The following is a 26,487-nucleotide window of genomic DNA, read 5'->3' as shown; positions in this document are numbered from 1 at the left end:
AGTGCGCTTAGCTACTCAAGTTACTGCTAGTGTTGATAAGTTTGTATGAAGTGAGGTTGTTCTCTAAAAACAGCTTCTAAACTGAACTAGTCGCTGGTCAGTGAGGAAAAGAGGAGGGGGACACCCATTATTCACCTGTGATGCTGACCAGCTGTGTTGAAGCGCTAAGAGACTTGGATAAGAAGACCCCTAGACCAGAGTGACACCCCGATGGATTCTGCTCCTTTGTTTACTACAAAAGTCTGAGCCTCTCCCCCCTCCCTTCTCCCCCTCATTGCTAGGCATCTCAGGGGGGAGGAAGCCTGGGAAACTATGACTTCACTGTTTTTCAGGCACAAAGATCCATTGTGAAGCACGTTCAGTATTTCATTCTAAAGAGCCAGAGTGGGAGCCACTGCTAGTCTCCACACCAAACTGAGGCACAAGGGAAACAATGTCCACACCCAGGGATTCTGTCTGGGCATTGTCAGAGAAACATAATTAGAATCATACTGTAAGAGAGAGAAATAATGAATATAATATAACACTTTGGTATTTGAAACCCTACATTGAGGTTAATTTCTGTGGTGCTGTGGTGTTTCTCTGTAGATACTTTCTATAATATGCTACATAATTTGCTTTTCCTACGAAAAACAACTATTAGAACTAACTTTATACAAACTGGATACGAAAAAGTGGTGTCTCTTTACAAATGCAGCAAATTATCTCTGCTTGGGAATATTCCCCCCCAAAATTATAAGTGATATATCCAAATAGTGTAAAATCCAGCAATATTACACCTTGGGATCAGTAGCTAAATGAATAATACATTTCTGACATATTATACCACTGGGAGAAAGGAGAGTGTAATCATCTGTTGACGTAAAGCGTTAGGAGTGAGAGAGTGTGAATACCCAACTTGACCTTTGACTGCTGGAGGTCAGAAGTCAGGGCTCATCAGAGGTATGAGATTGCAGAGAGGGGGATAAGCTTCCAGGAGAGATCCATCATTTTCCTCTCATCTCTTCTCCTCTCGCTCGCTCACTTAATCCATCCAGGGATGGCTTTGCATTGACATTATAGCCTTTCATATCACCAATAATCCCTGAGAAATGGCTAAGGCGCTGTACACTCCCAGGCTCAGAGGAATCCCTAATGGGAGCTATATACAGTACTTTCTCCAGTGTAGGATTGGTTTCCTCACAGTCCATACTGGGTATGTAAACATTGTTACTCACAATAGACATGTCATACCCGAATGGAAAATAAAATGAGTCGTGTCACTTTCTGTCTATTGATTCGATGCGGTGGGTGCCAGCGTTGGGTTGCATTCGCTTCATATTGATTAAGTTTAGATTCTCTCTCAGTTCACCAAAATGACATTTTCTTGAAGGTCTGCCCTTTACAGTGACAAGAAATATGCATGAGATGACTGCTGACATAGCTGATATCTTTGGTGAAAAATGAAAAATCCATGCCAAATAATTACTATAAAATAACAATATTCACTGGAACAGAAGAAAAAAAATGATACCTGAAAGAGATCGACCCTGCTCGCCGTATTTGCTAGTTTGTGACCCGCTAGCATCGCAGGAATAAGGCAACCTCAAAGTTACACACAGGCAGGGGAATTCCATAACAATACTTATTTGTTGGCATTGTTAGTGACCCATTCTATTCCACATTATGAATACACATAAAAGAAACATGTCTTGTTATGGTCCCATTAATTGTCATTACCAAAGACATACGTGCCCCTGTACACTCATTAGAAAACTTCAATATTTCCTGCATCATAAACTGGCCTCAAAGTTKTTATTTTATGGTCCACATCTGGACCTCAGCTGCACTGGGCTCTGTATTGTTCTTTGTCACTGTTAAGTGAATTCAGTTTGAGTCACTGATTTTCATTTGTTCAACAAAGTGAGAGAGGCTCGAGACTCTGGCTAGTGTACTCTAAGGCCTTGACTGAAATCCAAGGGGGAGGAGTGGCGGTCTAATACTATGGTCAATCATTTTCAGGAGTTCTCTGATAATGTTCCTGATGCCAGGTTTCTGCAAATGCTTAGTACAATATAACACAATTAGGCCTGTCAAAGTTAATCAGTTAACTTTTTGTAATTTTAGTGCACCATTCTTCATGATTCTTGTAATGCTTTATATAGAAAAAAAAATGTTTTTAAATATTGAATTTGGCCTTTACTACTATAGCCCATAGGGAGCGATGTCTGCATAGGKGTGCAGATTGTAAACATGCACAGAAGCTCTGGCTAGGGCCTTGGGGCCAATACGTAACGCTTAATAAAGAGCAGTGATACTAGCAAGATCAGTGTGCGGGTTTCTTCTTTTTTCTCTACTATAGCCCATAGAAACACATTGAATAACACATTCATGAATGAAAAAAAGTCAGTTAAAAAGACAGTCAAAAAATAAATAATAAGGTTTTGAAGTGCCTGTCCTATATCTAGGAGATCTAAAGAAAGCTCAGGAAATATTGTAGTTTTTTGGACACATATTTAACCCCTTATTTTTGTTGCCACAAAACTACCTCCATACTTCCATTAATTTATATGGGTTACCTTCAGATGAGTACCGTGACACTTGTGGGGGTCGTAGATCAAAACGAAGAACACCATCGTGTTCTGTTTCCACAGAGTGGTCATATTAATTTGCAGACCAAACCATTCGGATGCTACAGACGTGAGAAGACCAATTATTATTATATATATWTTTTTTTTCAGGATGTCTCACGGTCTGACAAACACCACTGTAGTTCGGCCACCTTCCACCGCAGATGGCCGAAGACCAACATAGGCAGATTCGGTGGATTGAGACGCAGAGATCTGTAGCTTAAATTGACAGATTTTGATGGGGATTTTTTTATGTTACTTGGATTATAGACTCTTAATCATGGTTAATCACAGCAAATCCTTCAATTAACACAATAAAAACAATTATATCGTTTCACAGCCCAGAATAGAGTACATCTTTATTTTCCATGGTACAGTGAATAAAATAAATGTCTTCTGCTCTCATTACTTAACTTCCCCAGATGGCACACAACACACACAAAGTTGTGAGGAGCCCTGTGTATAAAAACGAAGAGCTAGTGCGTTTGTACATGAAGTACAAGTAAATACAGTAATATGACAAAACATCCATTGGGACCCTTTGAATTACCTGATTCATATGAAACTAGAATCCTCAGTATTCCTCCTCTGTATGTATAACAAAGATGTATACCTATTTAAACCATRCAGTGTTTGGTCAATGCTACAAACCAGAAACGAAGTGCATATGTGATCATATTGACTTCAAAGAGCCGGTAGGTATAGAATCTTATTAGCACAGCTCGTCTAGCAGTCACTTATCCCCTTATGAGTAATACCACATTGAGAGAGACCCTGCGGAACACTCTCACCAAAGACCCTCTAAATCCCTAAGGATTTTTCCTTTATCATATGTGATTGCTTAGAGCTCCATTTCATGCTAGTGAATAAAGTCATGCCGGAGAGCCAGAGCCTGCATTCTCAGCTTCACTCAGTGGGAGATTATAGGCCCAACACTGAGAATAGAGGAGAAGTGTCAGAGGGTACCTCCCAAATGTTACCCTATTCCCTTTGTAGTGCACTGCTTTTGACCAGGGCCCATTGGGAATAGGGTGCCATTTGGAACGTACCTTGAGTGTGACTTTAGTTATCCAGACAGACACTCCGTGGCCATCTGACACTCAGCAGAAGTGGCAGGAGTGGAAGCTCTAMTTGTGCTGATTGGACGGACCCTGGACCAGAGGGGAGGGGCAGACAAAAGGAGAGTGTCACTGTGGCCCCTTATGAGTGACCCCAGGGCTTTGGGATGCTGACAGAGGACTATAATAGGGATGGACAGGACTGTTTGGTACAAACACATAGAGGTACCTCATACTTAACCCTGAGATGAGTTACCAGATCTCACCCTGTGTTCTATTGGGTTTTTATATGCCTCTATCTATCCTCCTCTCATATCATTTATTTGGCTAATAACATTATTTCATATAATACTGATGGATTTTATCTAGAACTTACCTATATGTTTAAAGTTCCTGCAGTTTGAGATTGTTTTTGTATAGAATTCCTGAGAGAAGATTTCTCTGACCCTCTGTCTGCAGCACCATGTAGCCACCTGCTGTGTGGGAGTGTTCTTTCTTTGGCGTCAACAAACACCCACGGTCATCTCAGACTCCACACAGACTAATCTATGTGTAACTTTTAACATGGAGGAGTACAAAACTGTATTAGCTTAATTAGCAAACTCAAATTATGTTTGATTGTTATGGCTTCACATGTACAGTATTAAGAATAGCGCAGGATGGTGTGCTTTTTGCAAACTTAGTTACAATTAGAGCCCTGAGTTTTTCCTGACCATGACCAGGAAAAACTCTGAGCCCTTATTATACCTGGCTAGTTGTAACATGTAGTTGCAATACCACTATCTGTTCACCACTTTTCACACAGAAAGAAAGGCACGTTCTGTGGGATGTTCCCCAATATACAGTATAGCTGGTCTGGTGTTTGATGATAGATGAGTTATCTCAAGCACAGAACTAGACTTCCAGCCGATGACAAGCGCTGCTGCTCGTCTCGTCACACTTTCACAGGGGACAATTAATCAAAGATGGAGATGTGACATACAGGAACAGTTATTCTACTCCCCATTTACTGGATAAGCATGGATAAGTGCTAAGGATGGGTGGTGAAGGGAAAGTGATGATTGATTTTCAAAACCCCAGATGTGTAGGACTGACCAGACTACAACTATGGTCTGAACAAACAAATAAAGGGGTGTATGCAATATATCCTAAGCATGAAAAAGACGAATGCATGATTCTTCAAGAGAGCAGAGGTGACACTGTTTAAACATTATAGGCTTTCATCCCTCCCTCTTGGATATGGCATGTCTTATACAGCATAATAATAAGCCATTTTATCGAACATAAATATTGTTTATATCAGTTAGACCTACTTTTTCATTCCTTTTCTGGAAAACAGTGGATAGACTGAGAGGAAATACAGTTCTCATGGCCACCCTTCCATTGAGAGCTCTATTTTCTGGGCAAGCTGTCAGGTTCCCCTAATAATAAACAGAACGTACACTATGAAATGTACATTGGCCTGGGAGAGAGATGTCAAACAAATACAGCAGTTTTGATAAGCTACCCACTTTTTAAAAGTTATTTTTCTTATTTTTCTTTTGTTCTTGTTATCTCTCATTCTTTCTATATTTTACCCCCTTTCTTTTCTTGTTTGGGGTTGGGGGTGAGAGTGAGAGCGTGTGTGTGTGTGTGTGTGTGTGTGTGTGTGTGTGTGTGTGTGTGTAGAATGGCTGACAAAGTGGCGTGTGTGAGGGTAAACAGAGGATCATGTTTGGTGGAGGGATCTTTCAGTTGGGCAGGCAGCTACAGCCCCTCCAGCCCCCTTGCAGCAGGGAGCAACAAACAATCCCATCTGGACGACAGAAACCCAGTCCTGTGATACAGGCTGCCATGGTGTTGTTTCTATTCTTTCTCTCTCTTTTCTCTTTTTAGAATTTCAACTCATGTATTCATTTTCACCCTCTCAGTGTTAAGTTAGGGTGATCAAATCCAATCTTATTTCTCACATGCGCCGAATGCAACAGGCGTAGTAGACGCCTTATTTTATCACATTACCAGTGGGTCAGAAGTTTACATACACTCAATTAGTATTTGGTAGCATTGCCTTTAAATGGTTTAACTTGGGTCAAACGTTTCGGGTAGCCTTCCACAAGCTTCCCACCTGGTGTAACTGGGTCAGGTTTGTAGGCCTCCTTGCTCGCACACGCCTTTTCAGATCTGCCCACACATTTTCTATAGGATTGAGGTCAGGGCTTTGTGATGGCCACTCCAATACCTTGACTTTGTTGTCCTTAAGCCATTTTGCCACAACTTTGGAAGTATGCTTGGGATTACTGTCCATTTGGAAGGCCCATTTGCAACCAAGCTTAAGCTTCCTGACTGATGTCTTGAGATGTTGCTTCAAATATATCCATATCATTTTCCTCCCTCATTATGCCATCTATTTTGGGAAGTGCACCAGTCCCTCCTGCAGCAAAGCATCCCCACAACATGATGCTGCTACCCCTGTGCTTCACGGTTGGGATGGTGTTCCCTCGGCTTGCAAGCCTCCCCCTATTTCCTCCAAACATAAAGATGGTCATTATGGCCAAACAGTTCTATTTTTGTTTTATCAGACCAGAGGACATTTCTCCAAAAAGTACGATCTTTGTCCCCATGTGCAGTTGCAAACCAAAGATGGCTTTTTTTATGGTGGTTTTTGGAGCAGTGGCTTCTTCCTTGCTGGGCGGCCTTTAAGGTTGTAGATATAGGACTCATTTTACTGTGGATATAGAGACTTTTGTACCTGTTTCCTCCAGCATCTTCCCAAGGTCCTTTGCTGTTGTTATGGGATTGATTTGCACTTTTCGCACCAAAGTACTCGCTCCTTCCTGAGCGGCATGACGGCTGCGTGGTCCCATGGTGTTTATACTTGCGTACTATTGTTTGTACAGATGGACGTGGTTCCTTCAGGCATTTGGAAATTGCTCTCAAGGATGTAGCAGATTTGTGGTCTACAATTGTTTTTCTGAGGTCTTGGCTGATTTCTTATCTGTCTGTAAACAATTGTTGGAAAAATTACTTGTGTCATGTACAATATCTAACCGACTTGCCAAAACTATAGTTTGTTAACAAGACATTTGTGGAGTGGTTGAAAAACGAGTTTTAATTACTCCAACCTAAGTGTATGTAAACTCCCGACTTAAACTGTAGGTCCTGGATTTCAGGAAGCTTGGCCCCAGTGTTGCACTGGGCCTTACACACTACCCTCTGAAGTGCCTTACAGTCAGATGCCGAGCAGTTGCCAAACCAGGCGGTGATGCAACCGGTCAGGACGCTCTCGATGGTGCAGCTGTATAACTTTTTGAGGATCTGGGGACCCATGCCAAATCTTTTCAGTCTCCTGAGGGGGAAAGGGAGTTGTCGTGCCCTCTTCACAGCTGTCTTGGTGTGTTTGGACCACGATAGTCTGTTGGTGATGTGGACACCAAGGAACATGAAACTCTCGACCCGATCCACTTCAGTCCCGTCGATGTTAATGGKGGCCTGTTCAGCCCTCTTTTTCTAGGAAGGCTAGAAAATGTTTATAGTACAAAACTGCTTTTAATGAAGTATAGCAAAACAATTTCCTTAGATTGGGTTTAGCCAATAATCTCTTTGGTGGGCTTGGCAAGGGCCAGGTGTGGTATTCTTAATGTAACTTTAAGTTATTGCTCACATCCAGATAGATTGCAAATAACTTTAGGCCTATAGCATGTAAAGCTATTTGTGGTATAATCCCATTCTTGTCACTGTAACATGTGAAATCCTTTGTTGGAGTTTTCTTCAAATCAGACAACCAACAAATCAATATTTTAATTTCCAGTCGACTGTTTATCTGCTTGCCAGTTCTGCAGGCCTATATCTAGGCTATTCACCTGTGGTTCACTACCACCCTCTTCTGGTGATTTATTGTAAACTCATGGCATGCCTCCTATAATCTTTTCCCAGGGTTGTGAAATCCTGTGAAATCTCCAAATGGGAAAAATACCATGGGACTTTTTGTGGGGATTTTTGCACACTGACTTACTCTTTTGTTCTCTTTGTCATCAAATAAGACTTACTCTTCCATACAAATAACAGGATTTATTTAGGTTTTGAACTTCAATTAAGTAGTGCTAGGTTCTGAACAGAGTAAAAACTCAAACGAACAACTAGGAAAAGCTCAAACCAAGTTTATTCACCCACTGGGTCATACAGCTGCAAAGACAACATACAAGTCACACAAGCCCATCTTTATACCTTCCAACTAGGCAGAGTCATCTCCTTGCATGTCTAAGATAGAAAAGTAGTGTATGTTGTTAGGCAGAAACATAGTAGGTTCCTCTCACTGGTATTGTCATGGCCCTGCCTAAGTCTAGGACCCTCATGGGTGTGGAAATATGTGTGCGTGAGATAGGACTGTGTTCAGATGGCCTTCATGGTGGGCCTCTGTGGCCCCCCTCCCAGCAGTGTCTTTTCTCTTCAACTGTTGACCTTATCGCAAGTTGAGTTCCACATCCCTCATGGTCCTGGTTCCGCAGCAACTGGCCTGCCTTATCAGGTACTAAAACTAGACTACTGTTGCCCTTTGCCTCCCTCCTTAGGAACAATAACATATTTGAACAGAATATCAACTTTCTGCACTTCCCCTTTTCTCACTCAGTAACTTTCCATATCACTCAGTAACTTTCCACACACAAAGTTCCTCTGTACCCTTCATTGACCCTAACATATACATTCCTTATACATGTAAAGTAATCAATAAGTTCTGGTATGGTAACATGAATAAGTATATTTCAAGCTAGAATCCAACAGTAGCCTAACATTGTACTTGTAGCCTACTTTGTAACATTGCTCAAATTATCCATCTCAAAAACATTATTTTAACAAAACTATAAACTTCAAATTATTTCTCATGTGCACCTTACCCCCCCCCCCCCCCCCAAAAAAGGCATACAAATAAATAAAAAAAAGACCTGTCCACTTATTAAGCTCGTTGTTCATATTTTGCCCCTTTTTCATCCTTAGTTGTTCACTCAGACTCTGATTTAATGTCCATTTCCTCCTTTGTGTCACTCTGAAGCTGTGTGCTGGACCCTAGTTCTGTTCCTGGCTCAAAAAGGTTAAGGTTCGCCCTAATAGCCACCAATTTCTCCACTCTGTTGTTTGTTAGACTGTTGCCCACCTTTCTTTTGGTTTTCCCAAAGAATGCTCTGAGGCGCAAAGAAGCTGCTGATGTTGGTGGGATCTGAAGGATCACAGAGGCGATGGGTGACAGGGCCTCAGATGCACAGAGACCCTTCCACCAGGTGTAGGGAGAAATGTGCTGGCATGATTGCCATATCCCATCCCCATTCCAAAGGCCTTGCTTGGTAGAAAACTTTGCCAGACTTGCCAGAACCTTGCCCTCATCAAGATTGAGGTGGTGTGAGAGGGTAGAAATCACATAGTATGCGCTGTTGATCTGTTCTCCAGAAAGTATTTGTTTCCCAATATGCTTTGGATCCAGCATGTATGCTGCTGCGTGAATTGGCTTGATACAAAACTCTCCACACAGCTCCAGAAATCGAACAACTGCCGTCTCCTCTGTGTTGAGTAGCAAGGCTGAAGGGAGGGCTGTGCTGATTTTGTCTTTTAAATCAGCAAAAAGCCTGAGAACATCTGACAAGACAGCATCCTCTCCTTCAATCTGATCAATGGCAAATGCGATTGGTGAGAGTAGCGTAAGATTGCGAACCACTCTCTCCCAAAACACATCATCAAGCAGTATTTTCCTGATGGAGATTTCAATTTCCACAGACTGTGATCTTGCCATTTCTTGCAGAGACTCCTTCTCTTTCAGAAGGCTGCTGTACATGGTGACAACCCCAGCCCATCTAATGTTGCAGGTCAGCTTCAGTGTGGAGTTATTTTTCTTTGTATTTTTATTGCTGTATGTTGCTGACACTTCCTCTTTGCTCCTGACATCCTGTACAACTTGCTTGGCTGTCTTGTATAGCGTTTCCATTGTTTGCAAACTCATGATGTCCTTGATGAGTAGGTTAAGCCCATGAACCATGCACCCAATAGGTGTAATGTGAGGGTAGGCCTCCTCCACTTGTGCCCAGGCAGCCTTCATGTTTGCGGCACTATCAGTAACAACAGCAAACACCTTCTGTGGTCCAACGTCATTGATTACAGCCTTCAGCTCATCAGCAATGTGCGTGCTTGTGTGTGTGTTGTCCTTTTTGTCTGTTGTCTTGAGAACCAATGGTAGAGGAGTAGAGACTATGTAGTTTATGATGCCATCACCTTGTACATTTGACCACCCTTCGGAGACAACAGCAACACTGTCTGCCTTCTCTATTGTTTCCTTCACCTTTCCTTGCACTCTGTTGAACTCAGCTTCCAGTAAATGAGTAGACAGAGCATCTCTGTTCGGAGGAGAGTATCCAGGGCAAATAACATTGAAACATCTCTTCCAGTACACATTCTCACTGAGCATGAGGGGTGAGCCTGTGGCATATACAGCTCGAGCCAGGCACTCATCAGCATTTTTCTGGCTATGGTCTTCCATTGTATGGCAGAACAATGGTTCTTGTGCGCTTTGATATAATGTTGCATTTTTGCATTTGGTTAAATGCACCTGCAACTTTGTGGCATTCTTTACATACTGCTTTGTACAGTAGTTGCACATGTACATAGTCTTCCCATCGTCGTTAATGGCTGGGGTGAAATGCTTCCACACATCTGATACTAAACGTGGCATTCTTCCCCCTATAGAAATAAAGTGGGAATGTTTAAATTAGCCAACACATAACAGCATGAAACAACATTAAATGTTAAAGGTAGCCTACAGTATGCACTGGGAAATAAATAAAACAATAMGTTGGAAGTATGATTAGCCTATTGGGCTTTAAATGTTTTTATATACATATGTTTTAGCTTGTGTGGAAATAGGTAAGTGTGTAGTTATTTAAAGAACAAGATGATCAATCAAACCCATAATTAACTTACCTTACTCACTAGGGAGGATATCGTTAACAATGGTATCCTGTCTTGATGTAGCAAATATAATATATGTATTGCTGAAGTATAAAGAATGGCTCCTTTCAAAAAGAGGACCGTGTTTCTCCACATTAAAAATACAGAAGTGCTTTTAAAATTCCCAACATTACAAACAGCCCGTTGAAAATTTTCGTGGAAATTTACCGGAAATGTACCTTTTGCCACCAGCTGCTATACAAGCTATTAGATACAGCTATATAATGTTCGTTAAGCAACTTTATCCATGATAATATAATAATAACACGTCAACAAAAATACATTTATCTACTGACCTATTTGTATTAATCCACAACTAGTGATAAATCAGAAAGGAATATGAAACGCGGAACTTTTTATTTCGTTGCTGTAACCCGGAAGTACTTCTGTTACCCACATGGGTTTCCGTTTGCAGTTGTTTGAGGAAGCATGAGAGTGCAGTGAACAAGCCACGAACTGAGCTTTTAAACAGCAAAACACCGGTAGGTTTCATCAAACAACCATTTGATTAAAAGGAATGCTGATAGATGTTGCCCAAATGTTTTGACACAAGAGTAGCTTCGGCCAAGTAGCTGGCTAGCCATAATAGCAGATATTTGAAATGTGCTTGCTGAGAAAATATTTCAGTCAAGCTGTGAGAATAGAGTTCGCTTTTTTTATTGATTTGGCCTACAGTAACCCCGTGGTGATTTGCACTATTTGTGTACAATGGTGTTTCTATATATCTTCTCCAGGTTCTTGTAGTCACTGGGAACATCAAAGTGCATTATTTATCCAGTGATTGGCAGCCATGTCCTCACAAGACAGTAGTGAGGGGCAGCAGTGCCCCCTGGCGGTGGGTGTGGAAACAAGCAGCCAGTCTGCCAGTGATGGGGAGACAGACTGTGAGGTCATTACGGTCACCATTGGCGCAACAGTCCCCACAGGGTTTGAAAACACTGCTGCAGAGGAAGTCCAGGAGAAGATTGGGGCTGATGCAACAATAAGCAAGGACCGCGGTCGAATATACTTCCAAATAACCACAGATAAGCTCTCACAGGTAAGATGCCATTTGCTTTGCCGACAGATAGGTTTCACACATTCCACTGTAAAATATCCCATGTCATTGGGATATGATGGCATTCCCAGTAAGTCTCTCTGTTAGATTTTATATGGAAACTTAAGCCACTTAACTGAGATTCACAATCACTTTGAAAATATTGGCCAAACTATTCTTTTACCACAAGAGAAGATAATAGGTGTAGACGTAACACAACCATTTCCTACTTGGGTTCCCAAGAAAAGGGGTTTGCCACCCAAACCTCAAGTTAAAGAAATGTCATTATGATTTTAATTAGTCATGGAAGGTATAGAGTACCACAGTATGAGTCATAATACCCATAAAACCCAGCGGTCATACAAGGAAATGGTTCCCATCATTTTTCCCCATTAGGGGTAAGCTTGTGTAAGCTTACCCTGTTGTGACGTGTTGTCACACCAGGGTATGCCTGGTGTCAAAACAACAAAGTCCGAAGCACAACCCAACCAAGCCGCACTGCTTCTTAACACAGCGCGCCTCCAACCCGGAAGCCAGCCGCACCAATGTGTCGGAGGAAACACCGTGCACCCGCCCCCCTTGGTTAGCGCGCACTGCGCCCGGCCCGCCACAGGAGTCGCTGGAGCGCGATGAGACAAGGATATCCCTACGGCCCAAAGACTTCCTAACCGGACGACGCTAGGCCAATTGTGCGTGCCCCACGGACCTCCCGGTCGCGGCGGCTGCGACAGAGCCTGGGCGCGACAGAGACTCTGGTGGCGCAGCTAGCACTGCGATGCAGTGCCCTAGACCACTGCGCCACCCGGGAGGCCCAGTAAATACGTTTTAGGGTCAACCCTGTTACGTGAACTTAACTCTCGTTTTAATATGGTGAAACAAAAAATATATTTTTAAAGAAACATGCAGGTGAGCTGGTTCTGCTCTTTTTGGCCATTTTGTGGAGGAAACTGAGTGGGTTGAGCATAACACGTCAACCCTGTTACCCAGGGGTGTCAAAGTCAAATGGACGGAGGGCCAATAAAAAAATTTGCTACAAGCGAGGCCGGACTGTTCGAATGTTCATTGAAATTTTTTTAATGACGCATTAGTCTAGTGAACCTAATTGAACCTACTGAAAACCTAACAAATATATTCCAATATGATCGAATAAATAAAGCAATATTTTCTTATGGCTCTGTCAGTAATCTTTAATTTTCAACAGACACAAAAGGCAAATTTCTTTTATATAAAAATCCCCTAACATGAACATTAAATGAAAGAAACCGGTATTCAAGGCACCATCAGTAGCCTATATTTTCTATTTTAGCAAAAGTGGGCTAAATTTACTTCAAAGAAAAAACAATAATAGCAATTTTCTATCATCCACTCAACTGAAATATTTTTAAAATATAATTGGATTGAAATACAATAAAATAAAGTGCAAAAATCTATTAATCAAAAACAACACTTTGTTTAAGGAGAAGTAACATGCAGTGACAAATATTAAACTTTAACTTTAAACTTGAACTGAGTAAAAACTCTAAATATGTGATTGCACAGTAATGTTCACTTGTTTGAGGTTGAGGGTGATACTTGGTGGTGTCCCATCTTTTCCACAAGTTCATCAATGTTCGGGGTAGGGGCTCTGAGCTGAGGAAATCCTCAGAATTGAGTGGAGGTGTTCAGCAGTAAGTCGACTTCTGTGTATGTTTTGTTCAGGTTCATCAAAGAAAAACAGTTGTTCACACAGGTATGTGCTGCCAAACATAGCAACGTTTGAGCAGCCTGGATGCGCAGCTGGGGCATTGTGTCGGGGAGGAAACGGGCGAACTCCGCAGCACCCACTGCCGCATATTTTGCCCTCAGTGCATCATTGCATGGGAGGTCAATCAACTCCATTTGGAGGTTTTGGTGGGAGCTTTCCACGTCACAAGCAAAATGGGTTACCGAGCAGTTCCAACCTGCTTTTTTGTGCTTCAAAGTCAGCAATCGGCGTCGAAGTCAGCGGCAAGCATACCTATTTTTATCAGCCAACTGTGCGCTCGGGAACGCACTGGTAGAGAGCTTCTCTTTCATGGTCTGGCAGCTGGGAAAGTGGCTCAAATTTTCTTTCCGCATCTGCGTCTCCCACAGAGTCAGTTTGGTTTTAAATGCCTTCACTGTACTGTACATATCAGAGATGACATGATCCCGACCCTGCAGCTGCAAGTTCATTGCATTCAGATGACTCGTAATGTCACACAGAAAAGCCATTTCACACAGAAACATTTCGTCTCGGGTTGTGTTGTGTCTTTCCCTTTGCTGTCCAAGAACAGACAAATCTCCTCACGAAGCTCGAAACATCTTTGAAGCACCTTTCCCTGGCTTAGCCATCGCACCTCTGTGTGATAAGGCAAATCACCATGCTCCGTTTCTAACTCCGTCAGAAATGCCTTGAACTGGCGGTGATTCAAACCTTTGGCTCTGATAAGTTAACTGTGCGCGTGATGATGCTCATTACATGCTCCATTTTCAAGGCTTTACCGCACAACGCTTCCTGGTGTATGATACAATGATAAGCTGTCAGCTCACCTGTCGCGTTTTCCTCTTGCATCTTTTCCCGTATCTTCGCCACCAGTCCGCTCCTGTGTCCACACATCGCAGGTGCTCTCGTCGTGTTGTCAAACCCACGAGTTTTTCCCAGGCAGCTCCATCTCATTTACACATCTTGACACACTCTTCATACAATCATGCCCCGTAGTTGTGCCATGCATAGGACGTAAAGCCAAAAACTCCTGTTCACGCTTAGGCTGGAGTCCACTCCGCGGATGAAAATTGACAACTGGGCAATGTCAGAAATGTCGGTGCTCTCATCCACAGCCAAGGAATATGCACTGAAATCTTTTTCCTTTTTCACAAGCTGCTCTTTTAGATTGATGGACAACTGGTCTACTCTCTCTCGGCAATGGTGTTTCTGCTCAGACTCACATTTAAAAAGAGTTGCCTTTTTTCTGGGCAAACTTCGTCACAAACTTTAATCATGCAGTTTTTGATGAAATCCCCCTCCGTAAATGGCCGGGCTGATTTAGCGATCTCTTCTGCCAAAATAAAACTGGCCTTGACAGCAGCCTGGCCTTGTGATTTGGCTTTTTTGAACAGAGCCTGTCGAGATTTGAGGCCTCGTTTTAATTCCTCTGCCTTTTGTAGCCTTTGTTCCATGTCCATATTCTTGTTTTGTCCGCGTGTTTCGTTTCATAATGTCGTCTCAGATTATACTCTTTCAGTACCGCCACACTTTTCCACACAGAAGACACACAGGTTTTCCAGCTACCTCGTGAACATATACTCCGACTCCCACCTTGTTTGAAACCCCCGGTTCTCAGTGTCCACCTTCCGTTTTTGCCATTTTTGATGGGTATCTGAAAGTTAATTTTACTGTGATGCTGACGACTGCTGTGGCCAATAAATATTGAAATGAAGCAGCCTACTGCTCGGTGCGTCACCGTTGCATTGTGGGAAATGTGTTTGGTGCGTGTAAAAGATCTGCGGGCTGCCGGCTTGCTGCGGTCTGCGGGCCGGTTCTAATAATAAATCAAGATCATCCCAGGGGCCGTAAAAAACCTTCTCGCGGCCGGATGTGGCCCGCGGGCCTTGACTCTGACATATGTGCTGTTACCCATAGATAGATAGGCTAGAAATTTAAAAAAATATATATATAAAAATGTGAAGCATGCATTCAATTGCCCCTCCCTGTTGCACACAACAAGCTTCCATTTCCCCTGTCACAGGGGGAGTTATGATAATTTCAATCCTGTTATGTCAAATCTGTTACTTTATTGGCACTAATTGTAATTTTTCTTAATTTAACATCTTGAGATGGGAAAACATGTTTTATATAAAGTTGAACATGTGTACTTTATCAGAATGTTAAATTAGGTGAAATAATTAGTTTTCTTTTACTAAATTACACTGCCCGAAAAGCACTCTATCGGTGGAACGACCCAGCCTACATTTCCTATTACTGTAACTGCAGAATTAGTCAATATCCTTTCATTTTGATTTACGAGTACCGTATTGCAAAACCAATTTTTTTTGGCTACTTTAATATGACTATTACACAAGTGTTGTGAATATGATGAAATACAGATGCTATTTAAGCCTAGTTTAAATGCTTGATAAAAAGCCTATTATTCTTTGTGTGGGCATCAAATCAAACTTTCTGTCTTCCACATGCGCCGAATACAACAAGTGTAGACTTTACCGTGAAATGCTTACTTACAAGCCCTTAACCAACAGTGCAGTTCAAGAAGAAAATATTTCCTGTAGTCCACGATCAGCGCCTTTGTCTTGCTCACATTGAGGGAGAGGTTGTTGTCCTGGCACCACACTGCCACTTCTCTGACCTCCTCCATATAGGCCATCTCATCGTTGTCGGTGATCAGCAAAGTTGTCGTCAGCAAAGTTATTGATGGTGTTGGAGTCGTATTTGGCCAAGCAGTCGTGGGTGGACAGGGAATGCAGGAGGGGACTAAGTACACACCCCTGAGGGGCCCCAGTGTTAAGGATCAGCATGGCAGACGTATTGTTGCCTACTCTTACCACCTGGGGGAGGCCCGTCAGGAAGTCTGCGATCCAGTTGCAGAGGGAGGTGTTTAGTCCCAAAGTCCTTAGCTTAGTGATGAGCTTCGTGGGAACTATGGTGTTGAACGCTGAGCTGTAGTCGATGAACAGCATTCTCACATAGGTGTTCATTTTGTCCAGGTGAGAGAGAGCGGTGTGGGGTGTGATTGAGATTGCGTCATCTATGGATCTGTTGGGGCGGTATGCGAATTGGAGTGGGTCTAGGGTGTCCGGGAGGATGCTGTTGATGTGAGCCATGACCAGCCTTTCAAAGCACTTCATGGCTACTGACGTGAGTGCCACGGGGCGGTAATCATTTAGGCAGGTTACATTCGCTTCCTTGGGCACAGGGACTATGGTGGTCTGCTTGAAACATGTAGGTATTACAGACTCGGTCAGGGAGAGGTTGAAAATGTATTTGAAGACACTTGACAGTTGGTCCACGCATGCTTTGAGTACACGCCCTGGTAATCCGTCTGACTCAGTGGCTTTGGGAATGTTGACCTGTTTAAAGGTTTTGTTCACATCGACTACCGAGAGCGTTAGCACACAGTCACCCAGAACAGCTGGTGCTCTCGTGCATGCTTCAGTGTTGCTTGCCTCGAAGCGAGCAATAAAGGCATTTAGTTCATCTGGTAGGCTCGTGTCACTGGGCAGTTCTCGTCTGGGTCTCCCTTTCTAGTCTGTAATAGTTTTCAAGCCCTGCCACATCCGACGAGCGTCAGAGCCGGTGTAGTAGGATTCAATCTTAATCCTGTATTGTCGCTTTGCTTGTTTGATGGTTCGTCTGAGGGCATAGCAGGATTTCTTATAAGCGTCCGGATTAGTCTCCTGCTCCTTGAAAGCGGCAGCTCTAGCCTTTAGCTCGATGCGGATGTTGCCTGTAATCCATGGTTTCTGTTTGGGATATGTACGTACAGTCACTGTGGGGACGACGTCATCGATGCACTTATTGATGATGCCGATGACTGATGTGGTGTATTAAAAAAAATATATATATTATTTAACTAGGCAAGTCAGATAAGAACAAATTCTTATTTACAATGACGGCCTAGGAACAGTGGGTTAACTGCCTTGTTCAGGGGCAGAACAACATATTATTCCTCAATGCCATTGGATGAATCCCGGAACATATTCCAGTCTGTGCTAGCAAAATAGTCCTGTAGTGTAGCATCCGCATCATCTGACCACTTCCGTATTGAGCGAGTCACTGGTACTTCCTGCTTAAGTTTTTGCTTGTAAGCAGGAATCAGGAGGATCGAATTGTGGTCAGATTTGCCAAAATACAATGCATCAAACCTTTGATTAATTTTGCACACATTCATAATGGTTTGTTCACCTGGCTGTTACAGTACCATTGAGTAAATTCTAAATATAACCTAGCTTTTTTAACTGTGCCTCTTTCTAGGTCCATAATCTGAGGTCTGTGGACAACCTGTTTGTTGTGGTTGAAGAGTATGACAACTATCAGTTTAAAGACTCAAAGGTATGTCTCTTTTCATTACAGCACAGCCAACCTGAATTCATACAGCCCCTACACATTCATTTCAATTATAACATTCATGTTGGTAATAAAAGAAGTCCCCTACAATTTATACCATGCTTCTCCCTGTTAGGGTATTTGATAGAAACACTACCAATTCTGTCCAACAGGAGGAGACATTGGAGGACTTGCAGAAGCTGGCCTCCAAGCTGCCATGGACCAACGCACTAAAGGTCTGGAAACTGAACACCTCTCTGAAGAAGAAGAGGGGACCCCATAGACGGCCCCAAGGTCCCAAGGGGAAGGGACGGAGAGGCAGAGATTTCAGAGATAGAGGCAAAGCCAACAAAGACGTTGTGGAGAGGGACACCATGGAGACTGTCACCGCAGAGATAGAGAAGCTGCAGCTGGAGCCTCAGGCACCAACTACAGGCCAAGGGGGTGGGGTGGGGGAGACCGGGTCACCTGACCTGGAGAACAGCCCCCTGGGTGAGCAGCAGGAGGTGGAGGGACAGGAGCCCGGGCCAAAGGTCCTTAAGTTTCGTGTGACGTGCAGCCGAGCAGGAGACAAGCACAGCTTCTCCTCCAACGAGGCCGCCAGGGACTTTGGTGGTGCCGTGCAAGACTTCTTCCAGTGGAAAGCAGACATGACCAAGTTTGATATCGAGGTAAAAATAACATAACATTGCATCCTGTTCCAATGGGACTGGCACCCACTGAATTCCTCTGCCCTARCCAGGCTTGTCAAGATAAGCCTGCGAGMGACAACTTAATTGATTACATTACAAAGAAAACAAACAGGGTAGGAATAACAGTTCTGAGAGTAAATATTTTCCCTTTAAATAAATAGGTGGGGTCACATAATGTGAAATGAAATAAGTGTTTCCATTATGATTTCACTGTGTGTGTGTTGGCAGGTCCTTCTGAACATACATAACGTTGAGGTGGTGATTGGCATTGCCCTGACAGAGGAGAGTCTCCACAGAAGAAACATCACCCATTTTGGACCCACCACGCTGCGCTCCACCCTGTGCTATGGCATGCTCAGGTCTCCTACTCTCCCTCCATTCACACTCAGTACAGTCAAGCTAAACGGAAAGCTCTCTCTACCTCATGCCTGCACTTTGATAATACATGGGTGCAATACGGATTGTGATAAAAGAACCCCGTTCTGTGATTTCTTGATGCAACCTGTTTTGATATACACAACACATACAGCAATTGTAGTGCTTCATGTAAAGTATGCTGCCTCTAATTGATTCAAATTTGTGAAAATCAAATGAGCTTCATGTAAAGTATGCTGCCTCTAATTGATTCAAATTTGTGAAAATCAAATGACAACTGTGATATTTGTGTCTCTTTCATTGGACAGACTCTCTAAGCCTCAGGCATCTGATGTTATACTTGATCCCATGTGTGGAACTGGAGCAATACCTTTAGAGGTAAGAAGGAGAATCTAAATATACTTTTATTAAAAAGAGAAAATATGACTACGGTAACTGACTTTGCCTTCCATGAAGTAGTAATCAGATAGTATAGCCTACTGAGTAATTGATTGTCTCGATCAGGGAGCCATTGAATGGCAGCAGGCATTCTACCTGGCCGGAGACAACAATGACATGGCAGTGAGCCGCACAGTCAACAACATCTGTCACATCCAGAAGAAGAGACTAGACAAGAGCAGGTGAGACACAACAAATCAAACCATACACAAGTTACTTTATGTGAATTAGTCACCCCTCAAAGTCAGACTTTGAAGAAGAAATGCAAGACAAAGTGATGAGACCCATTTGATCGTTAGTTGTGTTTACTCCATTTACTCCCCAACCCTGCAGTACGCCAGGGTTGCCCATAGACACAGTGCAGTGGGACCTGTGCCATCTACCCATGAGAACCAACTCAGTGGACATCATCATCACTGACATGCCCTTTGGGAAGAGGTAGGAAACACAGTACTGTTTCAATTAGGACCTACACTCAACATTGACTAAACCTCCTAGATATTGCTCATTTCTGTATGGAATGTATTGTTTACGTGGCTGAGGTGTACATTCTGTGGTTTTGTTATAGAATGGGCTCCAGGAAGAACAACTGGGACCTGTACCCACCCTGTCTGAGAGAGATGGCCCGGGTGTCCAGACCAGGCTCAGGGAAGGCCGTCATCCTAACCCAGGATAAAAAATGCTTTCAAAAGGTAATGTATCACACATACATACAGTAAGACTGTGTAATCTGTGGTAGAGGGAGTGTCCTAACCTGCCTGTACCTGAAGGCTTGGTCATCAACAGGAAATTCCAGGATRACCAGAGAATGAGTAGAGGACGTTGTGGTGTCTTATTAAATTAGATTCGTCCACACCAATATCTGTGTGAACAAACAAACATCTATTGTTAGTGTTGTTAGTGTATGGTATGGACTGAGTCTACTCTGTTTCCATCGATAAAAGACAGTACTGTGCAGCCGTCTTCATCGACCTGGCCAAGGCTTCGGCGATGTCATTTACAAAATAGCCTCCAAGACTCTACTCAGTAAATTGGATGCAGTCTATCACGGTGCCATCCGTTTTGTCACCAAAGTCCCATATACTACCCACCACTGTGACATACAGGTATGCTCCCATTGGCTGGTCCTCGCTACATATTCGTTGCCAAACCCACTGGCTCCAGGTCATCTATAAGTCTTTGCTAGGTAAAGCTCCGCTTTATGTCAGCTCTCTGGTCACCATAGCAACACCCACCCGTAGCACTTGCTCCAGCAGGTATATTTCCACTGGTCATCCCCAAAGCCAACATCGCCTTTGGCCGCCTTTCCTTCCAGTTCTCTGCTGCCAATGACTGGAACAAATTGAAAAAATCACTAAAGTTGGAGACATATCTCCCTCACTAACTTTAAGCATCAGCTGTCAGAGCAGCTTACCGATCGCTGCAGCTGTACACAGCCCATCTGTAAATATCCCATCCAACTACTTACCTCATCCCCATATTTGTTTTTGTTTTTCTGCTCTTTTGCACACCAGTATTTCTACTTGCACATCCTCATCTGCACATCTATCACTCCAGTGTCAATTGCTAAATTGTAATTACTTCGCCACTATGGCCTATTTATTGCCTTACCTCCTTACTTCATTTGCACACGCTGTATATAGATTTTTGTATTGTGTTATTGACTGTACGTTTGTTTATTCCATGTGTAACTCTGTGTTGTTTTTGTAGCACTGCTTTGCTTTATCTTGGCCAGGTCGCAGTTGTAAATGAGAACTTGTTCTCAACTGGCCTACCTGGTTAAATAAAGGTGAAATAAATAAATAGGTGGTCCCTTGGCCAGATGGCGTTTCTTCAAGCAATACTGTGGTGTGTCAAATGTAATGATTTTGTGCCATGAGTGTCTTGTGACCGGGTGCATCTGTCTCCCTCAGGCCATATCGAGGATGGGAGGACTCTGGCGGAAGCACCACACTGTCTGGGTCAACGTAGGGGGCCTACACGCAGGGGTGTTCCTCCTCAAGCGCACAGCAGGGATCTTTGGCCAAACCCCAGAAGATGTCAGGGAACCCCTAGAAGAGCAACCAGGGAAGGAAAAAACAGCAGAGGAAAGGGAAAAGGAGGTTAAGTGACCGAGTTAAGCCCCACCTATACAGAATATACTTTAGAAATGGCATAGAAATGACCTTTTGCCATTATTTATTTGATTAATCTATTTTGCTGTATATTTGTTGAAGGTCCAAAAGTGAGTGTCTCATAGGGAAACCTTTCCTAAGTTTTACTGTGTTGTTATAGACAGACAAGGTTTCGGTTAAGTGAAAAAAAGTTGACTGCCTGCTTATTACAACCAGTTTCCTTTTCATGTTAAACACCCAGCTTTATAAAAAGTTGTCTAGCTACACCTGAGTGCCAGTTATATAAATGCAAGTCATTAATCATCCATGGTTCTTTTAGCTACTGTCGGTAAGCAAGACTATTGATTTATACACCTATTGTGTTGTTGAGGGAATCCGTTCAAATGACCACACCTCTCCACTCCATTGCTGACTTGTTGGCAGGTTCTGTAACATGAGACTTTATGGTAAATAAAACTTGTTTCCAAATATGCGTTAAAGGGTGACTGCACTTCCTAATTCTGCCTCGTTTTATATTTGTTTCATTAAGAAATGTTAATGGCCATGACTGAAGTCAAATGTCAGTTGTTTTCACGTTGTGGTTTGCAAGTGGGAAGAGTTAGCCCAAAGAGATTCTTCAAGAATCTATGGGGACATTTATTTAATTCAGAAGTCTCCTAAAATGGATGAAGCGACTGCAGATTGCCCCTTTAATGTTGATGTAATGGACTTTTTTCATGACACAAGTCTGCACACACTCATGCGTCACCCAGCTGCATAAACAATGACAACAGTGTATCATCCTTACATCAGAGGGGTTAGTCAGCCAATTTGCCTAATATTCTGAAATAACTTTAGATTTTTTTGAAAGATGAGCTTGGAATTTGCATGGTCTAATTGACTCAACAACACAGAATTTTAGCTTTCTTGTTGAATCAGGAAATCAACAGTTATTTCTGGTTGTTTATTGAAGTTAGCTGGCTAACTTATTGATCCTGCATTGTATAGTCGTGGCCAAAAGTTTTGAGAATGACACAAATATAAATTTTCAGTCTGCTGCCTCAGTTTGTATGATGGCAATTTGCATATACTCCAGAATGTTATGAATAGTGATCCGATGAATTGCCATGCAAATAAACTGAATCCTAAAAAAAAAAAAMAWTTCCACTGCATTTCAGTCCTGCCACAAAAGTACCAGCTGACATTATGTCAGTGATTCTCTCGTTAACACAGGTATGAGTGTTGACGAGGACAAGGCTGGAGATCATTCTGTCATGCTGATTGAGTTTGAATAACAGACTGGAAGCTTCAAAAGGAGGGTGGTGCTTTGAATCATTGTTCTTCCTCTGTCAATCATGGTTACCTGCAAGGAAATATGTGCCGTCATCATTGCTTTGCACAAAAAGGCTTCACAGGCAAGGATAATGCTGCCAGTAAGATTGCACCTAAATCAACCATTTATCGGATTATCTAGAACTTCAAGGAGAGCGGTTCAATTGTTGTGAAGAAGGCTTCAGGGCGCCCAAGAAAGTCCAACAAGCGCCAGGACCGTCTCCTAAAGTTGATTCAGCTGCAGGATTGGGGCACCACCAGTACAGAGCTTGCTCAGGAATGGCAACAGGCAGGTGTGAGTGCATCTGCATGCACAGTGAGGCGAAGACTTTTGGAGGATGGCCTGGTGTCAAGAAGGGCATCAAAGAAGCCACTTCTCTTCAGGAAAAACATCAGGGACAGACTGATATTCTGCAAAAGGTACAGGGATTGGACTGTTGAGGACTGGGATAAAGTAATTTTCTCTGATGAATCCCCTTTCCGGTTGTTTGGGGCATCCGGAAAAAGCTTGTCCGGAGAAGACAATGTGAGCGCTACCATCAGTCCTGTGCCATGCCAACAGTAAAGCATCCTGAGACCATTCATGTGTGGGGTTGCTTCTCAGCCAAGGGAGTGGGCTCACTCACGATTTTGCCTAAGAACACAGCCGTGAATAAAGAATGGTACCAACACATCCTCCGAGAGCAACTTCTCCCAACCATCCAGGAACAGTTTGGTGACGAACAATGCCTTTTCCAGCATGATGGAGCACCTTGCCATAAGGCAAAGTGATAACTAAGTGGCTCGGGGAACAAAACATAGATATTTTGGGTCCATGGCCAGGAAACTCCCAAGACTTTAATCCCATTGAGAACTTGTGGTCAATCCTCAAGAGGTGGGTGGACAAACAAAAACCCACAAATTCTGACAAACCAAGCATTGATTATGCAAAAATGGGCTGCCATCAGTCAGGATGTGCCCCAGAAGTTAATTGACAGCATGACAGCCGGCTGGTGTGAGACCGTGGCAAAGTTGGTTTAACTTTGGATAGCCTATCTCTGAGGATAGTTAGGGACCGTCAATAAATTGCACAATGTAAATTGGAGAAAATATTAGTATCGCATTCAACGCTTTAAATATTTTTGTATATACATTTCTAAAATGTATAGTTGGAGGTTTATAAGTCATTGAAATCTGGAACTATTGACCTTTTAAAATATTGTCCCATGTACATTGTGTAATTGCTGCCATTGACTGGAACGAATTGCAAAAATCGCTGAAGTTGGTGACCTATATCTCCCCACTAACTTTAAGCATCAGCTATCTCAGCACCTTACCGATCGCTGCAGCTGTACACAGCCCATCTGTAAATAGCCCATCCAACTACCTACCTCATCCCCATGTTGTTTTTATTAACTTTTTTTGTTGCTCTTTTGCACACCAGTATTTCTACTTGTACATCTGTAACGGATGTGAAATGGCTAGCTAGTTAGCGGGTATGCGCTACTAGCATTTCAATCAGTTACGTCACTTGCTCTGAGACTTAAGTAGGGTTTCCCCTTGCTCTGCAAGGGCCGCGGCTTTTGTGGAGCGATGGGTAACGACGCTTCGTGGGYGWCWGTTGTTGATGTGTGCAGAGGGTCCCTGGTTCGMGCCCGKGTMKGGGCGAGGGKACGGWCTAAAGTTATACTGTTACATTGATGCTGTTGACCCGGATCACTGGTTGCTGCGGAAAAGGAGGAGGTTGAAAGGGGGGTGAGTGTAACGTATGTGAAATGGCTAGCTAGTTAGCGGGTATGCGCTACTAGCATTTCAATCAGTTRCGTCACTTGCTCTGAGACTTAAGTAGGGTTTCCCCTTGCTCTGCAAGGGCCGTGGCTTTTGTGGAGCGATGGGTAACGACGCTTCGTGGGCGACTGTTGTTGATGTGTGCAGAAGGTCCCTGGTTCGCGCCCGTGTCGGGGCGAGGGGACGGTCTAAAGTTATACTGTTACACATCATCATCTGCACATCTATCACTCCGGTGTTAATTTGCTAAATTGTAATTACTTTGCTACTATGGCCTATTTATTGCCTTACCTCCTTACTCCATTTGCACACATTATATATAGATTTTTCTATTGTGTTATTGACTGTACTTTTGTTTATCCCACGTGTAACTCTGTGTTGTTTATTGTCGCACTGCAGGTCGCAGTTGTAAATGAGAACTTGTTCAGCTGGCCTACCTGGTTAAATAAAGGTGAAATAAAAAATCCATAACTAGCCCCATAGGGATATCAAATGTCAAACCAAATTGACGGAGGGCATTACGATTGGGGTCTGTGCAGCTGTTCTCTGAATTTATGATTACTTGGGTGCTGGGGGCATGAGGGCAGGATTAAAATAAATCCAACACATGGAAAACTGTTATGGTACCCATCATTCCATGATATACCATTGTTTCCTATCATCTCGCAAGTCTCAGTTTCGGATGAGACTGAATGACTCAAATGATCCAAATTACACTTTGTAGTCAATTTTGACACTAGAATAAATGTTTCGGACACATATCAATGCCACATATGACATTTTCAAAACCAGAAGTTGCTTTTTAGAGGCAGTTTCTATTTAAAGCGACAATCATTATTTGAAAAAATAATAAAGCATCCTCTCCATCCCGGTTTCTGGACAAAGCTGAGGGGTAGTGCTGGAGACAGAGCTTGAGATGCAAGGACTGACCATCCATGAAATACACATTATAGTTTTAACCATGTTTTTAGGCTATTGTGTTTGTTTACATTTACTACAAGCTTATATTTTGGCTTCTGATGGGGTACGACAGTTGAACTAAGCTCTTGAGTCATAAGTTATATTCTTCAAGAATCAATGGGGACATTTATTTAATTCAGAAGTCCAAAAATGGATGAAGCGACTGCAGATTTCCCCTTTATTGTTGATATAATGGACTTTTTTCATGACACAGACTGCACACACTTATGTATCACCCAGCTGCACAAACAATGACAAAGGTGTCTCATCTTTACATCAGAGAGGTATACAAAGCAAGATCAAGGAGTTAGTCAGCCAACTTGCCTAAATATTCTGAAATAACTTTGGATTTAACAAAAAAGATAAGCTTGAAATTGGCATGGTCTAATTGACTCAACAATCAAAAACTCATAGAACTTTATCTGTCTTGTTGAATCAGAAAATCAACAGTTATTTCTGGATGTTTACGAAGTTAGCTGGCTAACTCATTGATCCTGCTTTGTAGTAAACCCCTCTGTTATGTCTGCTGCTGTTGCAAAACAGATACACCATTGATAGTGTGACAAGTCTACCTTATTTTAAGTTTGGGAGTTTCACACATCACCATGATCGTATCATATCCGGAATTGAAATAGAAGTGACTATGTTCTCATGCAAGCTTTATCTAAATATGACTGACTAGGAACATTAATTATTACTTGATTGAAATATCAGTTTAATAATGTTGACTTGAATAACATGTTAGTAAACAGTGTAATTTATTGAGGCTATCCATGATGACACTTCATCAGTGGAATGTAATCATTCTGTATTGATTTTATTAAACCTAATCTGATACAATCAAACGTGGGTTTGTTGGTTGGTTTTGTTTAGGCATCGATGTATCTGAAAATAGATCTAGTCATAGTCCTACTAGTGATGGGAAGTTCCGCTCTTTTTACTGACTCTGATCTTTTCATTCATTTGAGTCAGTAATGCCCAGAGCACGCAGGACCCCCCTACTGGCAAACGATGAACTGAAAACTCAAGAGAGTAATGATTCTATGAGCCTCTCATTCACATGTCGTTCACCATAGGCCAGGGTTCCCCAACTGGTGGCCCGC

At 42.7% G+C, this 26,487-nt stretch overlaps 2 protein-coding genes across 4 annotated transcripts; one reads left to right on the top strand and one right to left on the bottom strand.

Moving 5' to 3' along the window:
- Positions 1–7,787: 7,787 nt before the first annotated feature.
- Positions 7,788–11,017, bottom strand: LOC111966327 (uncharacterized). 3 transcript variants are annotated; one of them, XM_023990896.2, is made up of 2 exons: positions 10,930–11,017; positions 7,788–10,366 (listed from the first exon to the last, which is right to left on the bottom strand). In XM_023990896.2, the coding sequence occupies exon 2, from the start codon at positions 10,356–10,358 to the stop codon at positions 8,643–8,645; it is 1,716 nt and encodes a 571-aa protein (XP_023846664.1). In that variant the 5' UTR covers positions 10,359–10,366; positions 10,930–11,017; the 3' UTR covers positions 7,788–8,642. The 3 variants fall into 3 exon arrangements, with proteins under 3 accessions (XP_023846664.1, XP_023846647.1, XP_023846656.1); XM_023990879.2 differs by having other exon boundaries at positions 10,607–11,009; XM_023990888.2 differs by having other exon boundaries at positions 10,616–11,009.
- thumpd3 (THUMP domain containing 3) lies at positions 11,013–21,818 on the top strand. The gene is made up of 10 exons (XM_023990908.2): positions 11,013–11,115; positions 11,368–11,672; positions 17,656–17,733; positions 17,901–18,398; positions 18,648–18,778; positions 19,103–19,172; positions 19,299–19,414; positions 19,566–19,670; positions 19,801–19,924; positions 21,146–21,818. The coding sequence occupies exons 2-10, from the start codon at positions 11,424–11,426 to the stop codon at positions 21,341–21,343; spliced, it is 1,569 nt and encodes a 522-aa protein (XP_023846676.1). The 5' UTR covers positions 11,013–11,115; positions 11,368–11,423; the 3' UTR covers positions 21,344–21,818.
- Positions 21,819–26,487: the final 4,669 nt, after the last annotated feature.

Source organism: Salvelinus sp. IW2-2015, linkage group LG1 (genome assembly GCF_002910315.2).
Source record: "Salvelinus sp. IW2-2015 linkage group LG1, ASM291031v2, whole genome shotgun sequence".
NCBI classification, from domain to species: Eukaryota; Metazoa; Chordata; class Actinopteri; order Salmoniformes; family Salmonidae; genus Salvelinus; species Salvelinus sp. IW2-2015.
This window is presented reverse-complemented; position numbering and strand designations above follow the sequence as displayed.